This window comes from Lactuca saligna, chromosome 3, assembly GCF_052625555.1.
Source record: "Lactuca saligna cultivar CGN05327 chromosome 3, ASM5262555v1, whole genome shotgun sequence".
NCBI classification, from domain to species: domain Eukaryota; kingdom Viridiplantae; phylum Streptophyta; class Magnoliopsida; order Asterales; family Asteraceae; genus Lactuca; species Lactuca saligna.
Window position 1 is genome coordinate 158,004,340 of NC_136419.1, and position 15,662 is coordinate 158,020,001.

General features: G+C 42.2%; 1 protein-coding gene across 1 annotated transcript; it reads left to right on the forward strand.

Moving 5' to 3' along the window:
- Nucleotides 1–4,213: 4,213 nt before the first annotated feature.
- LOC145036094 (uncharacterized) lies at nucleotides 4,214–5,149 on the forward strand. The gene has a single exon (XM_078984572.1). It carries the CDS (start codon nucleotides 4,214–4,216, stop codon nucleotides 5,147–5,149), a length of 936 nt encoding a protein of 311 aa, XP_078840698.1.
- Nucleotides 5,150–15,662: the final 10,513 nt, after the last annotated feature.

Here is a 15,662-nt window from a genome sequence, read left to right on the forward strand (position 1 = left end):
TCAACCATCAAGTTTGGATGAGGGACATCAGCAGTGACATCAAAGCAATGAAATGTAAAAGCCTTTCGTGTGATTGGCATGTCAAACTCCGAGTCTTTGGTATTCTCACACTCAAAGGATGCAATCGGTTCCAACCAATATATGGAGGGAAACTCAATCGCTTGATTGATGAGTGTGTCTCTGTCCCATTATGGGAACAAAGTCTTCTTGGCCTGTAGAGCATCCTCATCCTCCTTGATTCTTCTTTCTTTGGCCTCTGCCTCTCGAGCTATTTTCAGTGTCTCATCCAGCTCTTTGTCTCTTTTCTTTCGTTGAAGAGCTTCATCGATAGTTTCATTAGTATCTGACTCTCTCTCAACAAGAAATTGTTTTCCAGAACCCGAAGCTAAATTAACCTTCAGTTCTGTCTTTGGTATACCCTCCTCTCCCCCTTGTCTCGGAAGAACAAGCTTCTCCGAGACACCCTTCATTTCGCTCAAAATGTTAATCGCAGGAAGAAGTTTAGCCTGGAGATGCTGTCTGATGGTAAGGGTAAGAAAGGGATCATGAGTGTCAAGGACATTTGTCAATATATTCTTGACATCACCAGCGCAACCTTGAAGAACAGCCCGCTGAGTTTTCAGCAAAGAGATTTCTTGTTGTGCCTGGGCCAGTTGAATCTTCTGAAGGTCAATAGTTGCCTGATGCTTGACAAGATCTTCTTTTAAAGTGCTCTCTGCTACTAGAGAAGCAAAATGTGAATCCAAAGATTGGAGAAAAGAGGTGGATTCGGTTTTGAGGTCAGCACGCAGAGCCTCAAACTTGGAGGTTTCACCATGAAGGGTAGCCGAAAAGGATTCCACAGACGATTGAAACTTGGCCGCATTAACATCAGCATGTGCTTTGAGAGAATCAAGAAAAATCTGAGTTGTGTGAACAACCTCAAAGACTTCCTGTGTAGCTTTGGAGCATGAAGCTGCTGAGTTATCAATGGCATCGGTGCAACAATCCAAAGCATCAGTATACGTCTTGATTGCAGACTCGATAAAGGCTTTCAGCACCACACCCCCATAGGCTTTATTATCAGCCAACAGACTATCGAGTTTGTCGTGAATTTCTTGAAGCTGCTGACTGGTAATAGAAGAATCTGCATCATTATCTGTGGGAATCCGGTATGGGCTATAATAAAGAGAATCGTACTCTTCATCATCACCGCCCAAAGTAGCACCGGAGGTTGAGGATGGAGAAGGTCATTGTGGGATGTTGATGATGGGGGTTTCAACCACAGTAGTAGCCCCTGTATCAGATACATTGACTGTTACTGGTGGCTGGGAAGAGGTGGTAGTAACGGATTCAGTGATGATTGGAGTGGGGATCAAAGAGGTAAGAATAGTAATAGAGAAAGGAATGGTTGAAGTCGGTAAAGAGGTTGGTTCGGTTGTAGTTAGAGGGATGATAATAGGAACCGAAAGTGGGACCTTCTGTTTCGTAGATGTGGGTGGGGATGGAATTTTAGGAGAAGGTGGAGGAGTGGGTGATTTTGTAATTTTGGGAGATGCTGGTGAAGATGGAATTTTTGTATCTGTTGGAGAGGATGGTTGATAAGGAGACTGAGCAGTAGTTGGCTCTGTTGGGGAAGCATGAGGAGCAGCAGCCTCTGCGTCTGATTGGTCATTTGGAGCAGAGCCAAGAGAATGGGATCCTTTGGCCCTTTTAGCCATCTTCTTAACCTTCTTGGATTTTGACTGAGAAGGTTCATCTGCATCGTGTTTTCTCTTGGAGGATCTTGGCTTTCTCTCCTTTTTCGGTTCAGATTCTTTCTTCTCTTGTTTCTCCTTTTTACCAACCCTTTTTCCACGGTTGGCAGGTTGATCAAGGGCTTCCAATGCGACTTTCTGTTCGTCAGACAGAACCCTTGGAGGCAAGGGAGTTCTGGTGATGTAGTCAGCCATGATCTTGCTGTGAGGCGTGACACACCTGTACATGGATTTAGGAATTAATCCATAGTGTAGAAACTTACTCGGATCAGAAACAATAATCTTCTTAGTGTGGTAAGAGGCTATTGAAGCCAGAAGAGCATCCTTCATCACAGGGATTTCTAGGGAATCCATGGCTTTCTTCGTGATGAGCGTCCAGAAACGTCCGCAAGAGATCTCGGAGTACCGGGTTGAGGTGTTTAGACTCTGAGTGACTTGAGACCAAATTATGGAGCCATAATCTAGATTGATGCCGTTGTAAAGACCATAGAGAATGGTGAGAAATCCTTTGCTCGTGGTATCAGAACCACCACAGTGTTCCGCTAAACCCTTGATTAAAAGGGTAAGTAAACCATTCCACTGAGAAGGAAGACAAGATTTCTTGACCTTTGCGATTGTTGTAAGAACATCGGTATAACCCATCTCGTACATCATCGAGAAAAGCTAGGTAGTTGTGAGAAAATCCGGTGAGATGACGGAAGAATCAACTGCAAGCCCTAGAAGAGAGCAAAACTTGGTTTTTGAGACGGAGGTTTTCTTGTCATGGATGGTGAAGTAGATACGATCTTTGTGTTTGTCATAACTTGCTGATGTGTAAACTTGAGAAAGCAGGGACATCGGAACTGCTTCCACCTGCGTGAGAGCCAACAGCAATGGGGAATATTTCAGACATTCCACCACATGGAGCATGTACGCATCATACAGGAAAGGGGTCATCTCGATAATCATATTTTGATTAGGCTTGATGGAAAGCAAAGATGAAGATGCAGTTTGATCGTGCGCAGAAGAAGAAGTCGCCATTGTTGAATCGAAGAAGAATATGAACAGTGGAACTTTTTCAGAGAGAGAGATTACGTGTGTGGTAAATGCCAAAGAACACGATCACCCCTTATTTATACCGTTCACTGGAGAGACAAAATCGTGATGATGATGGACCCAAAACTTCGCCTGAAAAATCGCGATTGGATGTTATGGTTTATCCCAGGAAAACGTCAGCACACATGGTGTGAAACGAATCAACTGCACACGCCCAAATCATATTTTTGTACCATTTGAAATTCCTTGTGCCCTTGTTTGGTTACAACTGAAACTTAAAACCACATACCAAACAACAATCAGAATGTTGGAAAAATTAATTTTCGTGCATAAGAGTGTGAAAGATAAAGAAATAAATCAAAGGTGTTTGAGATGTGAGTGTTGTCTATGAAGAAGACAGAAGGCGGGAGATTTCGGGCATGAATCACTTCCTTCAAAGTCAAGAGAGACTTGAAGTGCTTGTGTGGTTTCCCTAGAAATACGATCAATTGTCTGTCAATAAAAAATGAAAGGCATCTTTTGAGCATAGGCTGTGGGGTGGCTGTCCTCTAACCGAACATCAAGTCTCAACATAAAACTGAGTGTTGGCAGAGGTACCTGTGAGACCGATGTGATCTGTTGAACAGGTAGGTGAGAATTATCTTGTGACAAGCATGGGATAAACAGAAATCTCAAAAAAATTAAACTGGACCTCTTTGGGAAGAAATGTCTTAGGTAGAGACGATTTCATAAAAGATCACGCAAAAAGAAAATGAGATTTCCAAGTAACATTTTGAGTATAACACACACCGTCAATTCAGTTTAGGTATTGGATGTTAGGTTTCACTAGGAACGTGGTAATCGAATCCAAGATCATAAACACAGATGTTGTGTAACCATAAGCTTCAGTGGTTAACACCGAAAGCATCAAGGGTTACTTTAGGGAATCGAAGGCAAGTGTAGAATTTGAGGAGGTGGTTAAGAGACCGAATGTACCTTCTGCTACAAAAGTGGGACAAAGCAGAGCAACTCATGTTTCAAATGAGAAGAGTAAGGTAGCTCTAGACCGAGTGTTAAAAAATAGCCTGATTGGGAAGAAACTATAGGTATTGATCGAATCATTAAGGCTTACTCAAGGTCATAGAGGCTTGTGACAACATACATCAGCGTGCTTCTAGGGACGTCTAACTAGTCTACAGATCTGAAAGAAGTCGTTGATGTACAGATCCGAAAGAAGTCGTTGATGTACACACTGATAAAATGGAAATGGAAACCATTTATCAAGGAATACCAGAAGATCTGTTGTTATCTCTGGCGGAGAAAGAATCGGCGATGGAGGCGTGGGAAACTCTCAAGATCATGTATATGGGTGTTGAGAGAGTGAAGACAGCAAATGTGCAGACTTTAAAGGCCGAGTTCGAGGCATTGAAGATGAATGAGGTAGATTCCGTTGATGACTTGCTATGAAATTAAACAACCTGGTGAATAATATTCGGGCTTTAGGAGATAAAATCCCTAAGGAATACGTGGTTAAGAAGTTACTTCGTGCGGTTCCAATGAAGTTTCTCCAAATAGCTTCGGAAATAGAGCAATTTGGAGAACTTGATACCATGTCTGTCGAGGAAGTGATCAGTATACTAAAGACTCATGAAGAAAGGATTCGTGGAACAACTAAACATGATGAGAAAAAACTCTTGCTCACACAAGATGAATGGATGGCTAGGTCAAAGAAAACATGTAGATCAGGTGGCGGTGAGTCTTCATCACAACAGAAGCATCAACCGTTTGATGCTGGAAGAGGAAAAGGTCGTGGGAGAGGTCGTGGTCATAATAACCGTGGCGGAAGAGGAGCTCGTCATGGTGGTGGTCCAAATCCAAACCAAAGTCGACAGGAGAGTCAAGGTCCCACCAGGAATAGTGACAAGAGCACAGTCACGTGTTATAATTGCGAAGATTACGGGCATTATGCATCGGAGTGCCCTAAACCACGACGCAACAGAAACCAAGAAGCAAACCTCTCCCAAGCTCATGAAAATGAGCCAACATTGCTATTGACTGTGCATGGAGAAGTTCTTCTAAATGAAGAAAATGTAACACCAAAGTTGTTAGGTTCAGAATCGAATCTTTGGTACTTAGACAACAGAGCAAGTAGCCACATGACGAGTCAGAAATCAAAATTCTATGATTTGGATACGAGTATTAGAGGTTGTGTCAAGTTTGGGGATGACTTTGTGGTATCAATAGAGGGCAAGGGGTCGGTTCACTTGCAATGTAAAAATGGAGAGAAGCGGGTATTACGTGATGTCTATTACATTCCGAGTCTCCGTTGCAATATCATTAGTTTGGGGCAACTTGCTTATGGTGGAAACAAGATTATCATGCTTGGAGTCTTTCTGTAGATCTATGGAAGGAATGGTGAACTGCTCATGAAAGTAAAACAGGTTGTTAACAGGTTGTATAAAGTACTTCTAGAAGAAGTCAAACAGATTGTTATCTGATAAAAGACTCTGACCAGACCTGGTTGTGGCACAAACGTCTGGGTCACGTGAACTTCCAAGTCATGAAACAAATACATGACAAAGATATGGTCATTGGTCTACCCAAAACTGACCCACCAACTCAACTATGTGAAGGATGCATGATCAGCAAACAAGCACGTATAGCCTTCCCGTCAAATGCCAACTTCAGAGCCCAAAAGGTGTTGCAACTCGTACACGGTGACATTCGCGGTCCAATCACTCTACCAACACCCGCTGGTAATCGTTACTTTTTGATGTTAGTTGATGATTATTCAAGAGCAATGTGGACTTTCATGTTAAAAACAAAGGATGAAGCATTCGATTGTTTTAAGAAATTTCGGTCGTTAGTCGAAAATGAAACCCAGGAAAAATTGCTAACATTTAGAACAGATCGTGGAGGAGAATTTTTGTCGAACACATTTGAAGAGTATTGTCAAGAGAATAGGATATTGCGTCATCTAACGGCACCGTATTTGCCTCAGCAAAATGGTGTCGTAGAGAGGCAGAACCGAACAATGGTTGAGATGGCACGGAGTTTACTCAAACAGATGAGCGTACCTGGCTGGTTGTGGGGGGAGGTGATATGACATGCCACCTATATATTGAACAGAACTACGACGAAAGCCTTAAACAATTCGACTCCTTATGAGGCATGGTGCGGAAGAAAACTGAATATCGAACACTTACGGGTGTTTGGATGCACTGCATACATGAAAATCACTTCCAGGCGGTTGAAGAAACTTGATGATCGAGCTGTGGCAGTGATTTATCTCAGTACAAAAATTGGCACAAAAGCGTATCGGTTGTATGATCCAAACTCAGGAAAAATGCATGTGAGTAGAGATGTTCGATTTGATGAAGATAGACCATGGGTATTTGATTCACAAGGTACAACCAGTAGAAGCACAAGCGCAGGTACAACTACTTCAACCATGAGCACAACCTGCACTTTTACTGTTGAAGGTGAAGACTCACTTGTTAGGGATACTTTGGTGACACAATCTGATGGGTCAAGTGAAGCCTCACAATGTCAAGAAAAAGGAAATAACTCGAGCTTTAACAACCCTATGTTACAAATGCCAGTCAACCAACCAGACTCAACACCCACTACTCCATCAACTTTTGTAGGCTCAAGCGAAAGAAACAATGAAGATTCTCATCAATCATCTTCATCTTCAAGCGATGGGGCACCAAAACGATATCGGCTACTGTCCAATATTTATGAAGAGACCGAAAGGATTGAGCTTGATAAAGACTTACTTCTTCTGGGCATGGCAGAACCAACAACATTCAGTGAAGCTTCAAATGAAGGGAATTGGCGATAAGCGATGGAGAATGAGATTGAAGCAATTGAAAGGAATGGCACGTGGAAATTGACATCACTTCCACCTGGACACAAAGCCATTGGTCTAAAGTGGGTGTATAAGCTAAAGAAAGATGCAAATGGTCATGTGGTTAAACACAAAGCGAGGTTGGTCGCAAAAGGCTATGTGCAACGATACGACATTGATTATGAGGAAGTGTTCTCACCAGTGGCCCGAATCGAGACTATATGATTGTTACTTGCTTTTGCTGCCAAGCAAGGATGGCAGGTACATCACCTTGATGTTAAATTATCATTCCTAAATGGTGAGCTCCAAGAAGAAGTATACGTGTCACATCCGGAAGGATTCGTTAAGGAGCAACAGCAAAACAAAGTTTACCGTTTGTTTAAAGCTCTTTATGGTTTGCGTCAGGCGCCAAGAGCATGGAATGCTAGATTGCATAGATGTTTGAAAGGACTCGGTTTCGTTCGGTTTCCCCAACAACATGTTGTATATACAAGAAGAAAATCAGAAGAGGTCCTAGTGGTTGGAATCTATATGGACGACTTGATTGTGACCGGTACAAATGTGGCAGAAATCAAGAAGTTTAAAGAGCAAATGAGCACTCAATTTGATATGAGTGATCTTGGCTTGTTGTCTTACTACCTGGGTATTGAAGTAAGCCAAAGGGAAGGTCGTATTTACTTGAAGCAAGCGGCATATGCTAAACAGGTGCTTGAAAGGTTGGGCATGATCGAGTGTAACTCAACAAAATGTCCAATGGAAGCAAAGCCTCATGTTGGAAAAGATGAATTTGGAACACCGGTTGACTCAACAAACTACAGAAGAATCATTGGAAGCTTGAGGTATCTTACTCACACTAGACCGGACCTTATGTATGCGGTTGGTATAGCAAGCAGGTACATGGAAAAGCCTACGAAACAACATCATCAGATTGTGAAGCACATACTGAGATATGTAAAGGGTACTATTGATTTTGGTTTAGTATATGGAAAAACTGAGGGAGATCAAGTAGTGTTGGGCTACAGTGATAGTAGCTTCGGAGATGATGTAGATGACTATAAAAGCACAGGAGGTATGGCTTTTTATGTTAACAATAATCTGGTCAGTTGGGGTTCTCAAAAGCAAAAGACAGTAGCACTTTCGAGTTGTGAGGCAGAGTTCATGGCTGCTACAGCAGCTGCATACCAAGGTATTTAGCTTTCAAGTCTTTTGCGAGAAATCACCAAAGTTGAGTCGCATCCCTTGAAATTGTTTGTAGACAACAGGTCTGCAATAGCATTGATGAAAAACCTGGTTTTCCATGGTAGAAGTAAGCATATTGACATTTGATTCCATTTCATACGAGATTGTATCGAAAGAGGAGAAGTCTTAGTTACTCATGTTCCGTCAGAAGAACAAAGAGCTGACATCTTCACAAAGCCCCTCCCGAACTTGAAGTTTGCTGAGATGAGAGAGTTGTTGGGTGTCAAAGACCTGCGTTGAAGAAACTTGGATTAAGGGGGAGAATGTTGGATTTAATCCAAGATTGAGCAAAGTCACGTGTTTTTCTTAAAGGGCATTTTAGACTTTTCTTCTATTTTGATTTGGTAAAAGCCATGTTGGCTGTAGTTGTTTTAGTGTGTAGAAGTTTCAGCTTTTATAGGATGTTTTTGCTATTTATTTGCTTCCAGTTGTTATGTTGAATAAGACGTGAAATACAGAAAATTGCCCCATAAGAAAAGTTCCCATGTTCTTCTTCCTCTATAGTTCACAGCCACGTACAGAAAAATGTTTTGAATCTGTAATCATCTTTTGTTTTGTCTCTTTCAGATGGAGCAACCGGCGATGGGAGGAGCAAACCTCGTCGGCGGTGCAGGCGTGTTTGGTGGCTCACTGAAGTTGTTTGGCGACAGGATGTGGTACCGTGGTGATGATGGCGTTGATGATGCCGTTGTAGGTCGACGAGTGACGTTGCAGTTCGGAGTAGAGATGATCGATGATGACGACCAGGTTCTAGTCATTGGAATCCGACGTGCCAAGTAGTGTTGCTATTGTAGAAAGATCGAAGGGTTCCAGTTGCTGGTAGGGATATTGGAGGCGACTGTGTGCCATTAGGTGAAAGTGGCCGGTGACAGAGTCGTGTTCTGATTTCCAACGATTATGCTTGCTCGGGGGGCTAGAGGTCGCCGGCTGACCAGCTAGACGAAATAGTCGACTGGTGATGTTGCATCTCCACATCCCCAACGATGAATCAAGAAACAGGGATCGATGGTGTATTGCTTCGTCTGAGCTGGCGATCAGCTAGCTGGGAACGGCTAGAGCTGGGTTCCGGTCGATGATGACTAGAGGTGGTCCACTTGGTTGTTGCTGGTAAGATAAAGATGGGGTTTGAAGGATTCCGGCAGACTCTGTTGTCGGGAGAGATTTCATCTGGGAAGAGATGGCTTGGTGGGACCCACCTTCGTTGTCTTTTGTGTCATGTGGGTTTTTCAAGAGAAGTAGCCTAACGCTGATGTTGTTTTTCAGACAACATGCAGATGGTGGTACTGACCACCTCTCCTCCCTTTTTTTTGTCGGATGAAATCAAGAATATATTTCCCTTTTTGACCGGTGATCTTCACCTGGAATGTCCATTATATATATATATATATATATATATATATATATATATATATATATATATATATATATATATATATATATATATTGTGGTGTATGTTGGACACATCATTTCTCCTCTCCTTTTTTTTCTTTTTGACATTGTGACATGTCACACCCCCAAACCAAGGATGGCGGAAACGTCCGGGGGTGGAGGACTTCATGTATAGTATCATAACCACAATTTCAATAGTAATTTAAGCAAACACAACCAACATATATATAATTGAAAAAGTTACATCACTTGTATGAATTACATGGTTCAAAATCAATTACAATATGTTGACAAAATATGAAAAGTTTGACGCCTTAACGTCCCATCCTCAAAAGCACTTGATTACCTGTTTAGTGTTTTCCTGAGAATACAAGTTGTTTGAAAAGTGTCAACACAAAGGTTGGTGAGTTCATAAGCTTTTGTTAATAAACTTAGTAGAAGTCTTTCACATATAAATGTCGCGTTTGTTTCAGAAAAATCCGATATTTTCCTTGAAATCCATAAAATGTAGCCTTATAACCAAAGACCAAAATGTATAAGAAATCATCATTACTTAGTAGAAATGTCGTGAGTTTAAAATGATATGGAAAGTAAATTTTTAATCAACCTAAAACCTACTTTGGTTTTATGAAATCCCGTAAACTTTATGAATTGTTATCTCCCTAGGTGAGTCGCTATAATCATACTGTGACTATGTGAACCTGCCACAACGTTTCGCGAAAATGAAATGACATTTGTCACCCGTAGACCTGCAGGTCCCACTGTAGCTAGCAGCAAGGTGTGGGGTGTCAAACCCAATATAGATCTACATACAAGTATCACGTTCTCCCTCAAGGAGATTCTGATTATAACTACCAGGAATTATATCCCGCACTCGGACGTACGGGGAGAGAGAGAGTCTCACAACATAGGTTAACAAGTTTACGTGAAATGTGTGTGAATATAAATCTTTCTTGTATGAATGTACCCTTTTTGTACGAGTGTGTTGAGTGATGTATCATAAACTATACCTATTATAGTTTATCTAAAATGTATGTAATATGTATGAATTCTTTTATGGAAATGTATTAGTGTTGTGAATTTATCAAACTATACTTTTTATAGTTAAATATACGTGTTCTAAAATGAATGAATAATATTTAATATGAAAGACTTAGTTTCAGTTCATAATGATAAACTAATAAGGAAACACATTCAAATATTAGAACTTATGATTATACACTTTGCTCAACATAATACAAAGTGTTATGATATATACATGCTGTTGGCTAACTTTAGCCATTCTGCCCTGTTTTGGAAAAATCATAAAAAAATCATACAAAGTCAAAAGCTAGATCCGTAAATTCTGAGAGTTCAAAAAATGTGTCTAGTTTACTCATAATTTTTATCACGATTTTTAATGACCTCCAACTTGGGTGAAAAATTCCATAATCACAGACTGGTCCGGATTGTTGTTTGAAATGATAGGCAGTTTTGTAAAAATCACCATAAATTGTAGAAAAATCGTATGGAGATGTGCAAGTAGTCATTTTAAAGCTACAAACTTGAGCTATTTTCACCTTGTACATTTTTGAAAACAAAAATGTTTAAGATGCCCAAAACAGTCCGTGAATGGAGTTGAGCTTTTATGATGAAGGCTGTTAGAAAACATTTAGTTATGTTCTTGGTGTTTTAACTTGTATTCTCCCCCTGAAAACTTGAGAAAACATGAAAATGCAGAGGTATGAACTCACCCTAAGTGATTTTAGTAGATTATTGTTGAAGAATTGAAGTGTTTAATTCAAGAACACTTGGAGATGCCTTGAAGATTTTCGAGAATCTAACATTATAGTTATGGGGTTTGTGTAAGCAATCAAAGATTTGAGTAGAATGAAGTGAAATAATAATAGGGAGGATGAATTTTTACTTACTAAGAGTGGAAGAACACTTGAAATCAGCCTTGAATCTCGAAATTTGTGTAGAAAGAGTTTGAGAGAAAAGTGGTGCTTGTTACTTAGTGGAATGAGAGCAATGAGAGAAAATGAGGAGAGTGGGTGTTTGTTCCAGCTCAAAAAAAATGTGGGAGTGAGTGTAATTTGAGTGTAAGGGACATTGAAGTGACATAGGTAAGGTGGGGAGGTATGGCTGGTCATAGAGTGGGTATGGGGTGGTTGCTTGTGTCATAAGTTAAGGCAAAGTCAACACTCCACCTTAAATAAATCCCCCATTAGATCTTTATTATTTAGATAATGATTTTCATAAAAATATGTTTAAATTATGAATATTTAGAGTTTATTATGTTAAAATATAATTTTTGGAGAAAATCCCGCTTTAAAATCACGAAAAACGGGCTCAAAATGTTAAAAATATCAAAAATGGGCTAAAAGTGACAAATTTCCGAAATCTGGCCGAGGTTCGGCCTTCTGATGTTGAAACCGAGAGGTGGGAGGGTAGAAACCGAGAGGGAAGAAGAGAGAGGGAAGGAACACAGAGGGGGGAGGAGAGAACAGAGGGGCGCGAAGAGACAGAGAGGAGAGAAGGAGCAGAGACCGAGAGGAGGGAAGAGACAGAGACCGAGAGAGGCAGAGGCCGAGCGACCAGCAGAGACCGAGAGAGGCAGAGACCGAGCGACCAACAGAGACCGAGAGAGGCAGATCGTGAGAAGGCAGAGACTGAGCGACCAGAAGAGAGACCGAGAGAGGCAGAGACCGAGGCTCGGTCTCGCATGCCTCAGCCACCAGAGGCTCGGTTCTGGTCCTAAGAGGCCTCTCATTCCGGTTTCGGTTCCTAAAGCCTATTTTTCTCGTTTTCGCCCCGTTTTAAGCCGTTTTTGACCCGGTTAAGGTCCGGAATGACCCGAATGATTCTAAAAAGTTACGGGAACTATTTGAGGGAGATTTGGGAGAGATTTCTCATACTTGGAGAGATTTGGGAGAGATTTGACATTCTTGGAGAGATTTCTCATACAAAGAGATATTTGAGAGAGGTTTCACATACTTGGAGAGATTTGGGAGAGATTTGACATTCTTGGAGAGATTTCTCATACAGAGAGATATTTGAGAGAGGTTTCAAGTGTGGCATTTGTGAGTGTTTGGCTCCGCAATGCAGGTTTCTTGAGCCTCGTTAAGTCATGATTAAGGATCCCACACACTCCCAATGAGTATGCAACATGGTTTTTATCAGTTTACTTCATTGATTAGCACTAGGGTTTAGGAAATTTTTAACACAAGACTTTTCTCAAGTGATGTTTTCCCATTAATATAGCAAGTTATACAGTATGATCATAACACAAACCCTAATACACAAGCTTTAATTGAGTTGACCGGCTTGACTTGATGACTTGAATTGACTCAAGATTGACGATTGTCACATCATCCCCCCGTTAGAGGGAATTTCGTCCCGAAATTTAAATTCGGCTGGGACTTCATGGGTTTGGGAAAAGATATGGATACTTTTGCTTCATTTGATCTTCACGTTCCCAGGTAAACTCAGGCCCTCGTTTCGCGTTCCAACGAACCTTCACTATGGGAATGCGACTTTGTTTTGTTCTCTTGATCTCTCGATCCATGATCTCGACAGGTTCCTCCACAAAGTGGAGATTTTCATTAACTTCAATTTCTTCGAGTGGTATTACGAGTGTCTCGTCAGACAGACACTTCTTTAAGTTGGATACGTGGAAGGTAGGGTGTACATTACTAAGTTCTTGTGGTAGTCGGAGTTTGTACGCCACAGGACCAATCCTAGCAAGGATTTCGAACAGACCGATGTACCTTGGGTTTAGTTTCCCTCGTTTACCGAAACGTATCATCCCCTTCCAGGGGGAAACTTTTAGTAGTACCCGGTCTCCGACCTGGAATTCTAAAGGTTTGTGTCTCTTATCCGCGTAACTCTTTTGTCGATCACGAGACGCTTTTAGTTTTTCCCGAATTTGAATGATCTTTTTGTGGTTTCCCTTATGATTTCAGGCCCAGTAAGGGTGCTATCAGGGACTTGCCCTCTGGCCAACTGAGTATCTCCAACTTCGGCCCAACACAGTGGTGATCTACACTTGCGACCATAGAGAGCTTCGAATGGAGCGACTCCAATGCTAGTGTGATAGCTGTTATTATAAGAGAATTCGATAAGCGGCAGATGGGTATCCCATGCCTTACCAAAATCTATCACACAGGCTCTCAGCATGTCTTCCAATGTCTGAATGGTTCTCTCGCTTTGTCCGTCAGTTTGTGGATGGTAGGCCGTACTCATGTCAAGCCTAGTTCCCAGAGACTTCTGTAGGGACTGCCAGAATCGCGAGGTGAATCTACTATCTCGATCAGAGATAATGGATGTTGGTACACCATGTAGTCGCACGATCTCTTTAATGTACGTCCTGGTTAACTTCTCCATCTTGTCTGTTTCCTTTATTGGCAGAAAGTGCGCGGACTTGGTCAATCTGTCCACAACCACCCATATGGTATCCATTCCACCTGACGTCTTAGGCAGTTTGGTTATGAAGTCCATGGTTATTCGCTCCCACTTCCACTCGGGTATATCCGGTTGTTGAAGTAGTCCTGATGGCTTCTGATATTCCACCTTGACCTTGGCGCAAGTGAGACACTTGCTCACATAAGTAGCAATTTCAGCCTTCATGTTTGGCCACCAGTCTAACCTTTTGAGGTCTAGATACATCTTATCTGACCCAGGGTGAATGGAGTATCGAGTCTTGTGGGCCTCGTTCATTACAACGTCTCGGTACCCACCGAATTTCGGTGTCCAGATTCGATTCATGAGATAACGAGTTCCATCCCCTTTGACTTCCAAGTTCTTGTCCATCCCCCTTAGTGCTTCGCTTGCCACATTTTCTGGTTTCAAGGCTTCTAATTGGGCGTCCTTGATCTGGGTGGCCAGTTGGGAGTGGATGGTCATGGCTAGGGATTTTACTCGGCGGCCCGAGTATTCTTTCCTGCTTAAGGCATCGGCTACTACATTGGCCTTGCCCGGGTGGTAGCGAATTTCACATTCGTAGTCATTCAGTAATTCCACCCATCTTCTTTGGCGCATGTTAAGTTCTTTCTGATTGAGAATGTGCTGAAGACTTTTGTGATCAGTGAAGATGGTGCACTTGGTGCCGTAGAGGTAGTGCCTCCAGATCTTCAGGGCGAACACCACCGCTCCCAGTTCAAGGTCGTGGGTTGTATAATTAACTTCATGTGTCTTCAGTTGCCTTGATGCATAAGCGATGAGTTTTCCCCTTTGCATGAGCACACAGTCGAGGCCTTGATTCGAAGCATCACAATACACCACAAAATCATCGGTTCCTTCTGGAAGAGACAAGACTGGTGCGCTACATAGGGCTTGCTTTAGTGTCTGGAAGGCGGCTTCTTGTTTATCTTCCCATTCGAACACTACACCTTTCTGAGTTAAGGTGGTGAGAGGCTTAGCGATCTTGGAGAAGTTTTGTATGAATCTTCGATAGTAGCCTGCGAGTCCCAAAAACTGTCGGATTTCTGTTGGCGTTGTAGGTGTTGACCAATCTTCGATTGCTTTGATCTTTGAGGGGTCCACATGTATTCCTTCCTTGCTTACTACGTGGCCAAGGAATCCTACTTTCCGGAGCCAAAATTCACACTTTGAGAATTTGGCGTAAAGCTTCTCGGTTCTTAAAATCTCCAGAACTAGTCGTTGGTGTTGTCTGTGCTCTTCTTCGCTCCTCGAATAGACCAAGATATCGTCGATGAATACGATGATGAATTTATCCAAGAAGGGTCGACACACTCGATTCATCAAATCCATGAACACCGCAGGCGCGTTAGTTAACCCGAATGGCATCACTACAAACTCATAGTGCCCATAGCGAGTTCTGAATGCCGTCTTGGGGATATCCTCTTCCTGAACTCGTAGTTGATGATAGCCCGACCTCAGGTCGATTTTTGAAAAGTAGTTGGCTCCTTGGAGCTGGTCGAAGAGGTCATCGATTCGGGGTAGGGGATAGCGGTTTTTGATAGTGAGTTTGTTTAGTTCTCGATAGTCTATGCACATGCGAAAAGACCCATCCTTCTTCTTTACAAATAAGACTGGTGCTCCCTAGGGCGAGAAGCTTGGCCTGATGAACCCTTTTCTCAATAGTTCATTCAACTGGCTGGATAGTTCTTGCATTTCTACCGGTGCTAAGCGATACGGAGCCCTGGCGACGGGGGTAGCTCCTGGGATCAAGTCGATCCGAAATTCGACTTGTCGTGCGAGTAGTACACCTGGCAGATCGTCTGGGAATACATCAGGGAAGTTGCATACTTCTTGAATTTCTTTGATGTCCTTTACCTCCTATTTCTTGTCTACGATGTGGGCTAAGAAAGCATGGTATTGCTTTCGGAGGTACTTTTGGGTTTTAACACAAGAGATGATTTGTAGGTTCACACTAGGTTTATTGCCATAAACGGTGAGAATGTTGCCATTCGGCAGATTGAGGCGGACGGCC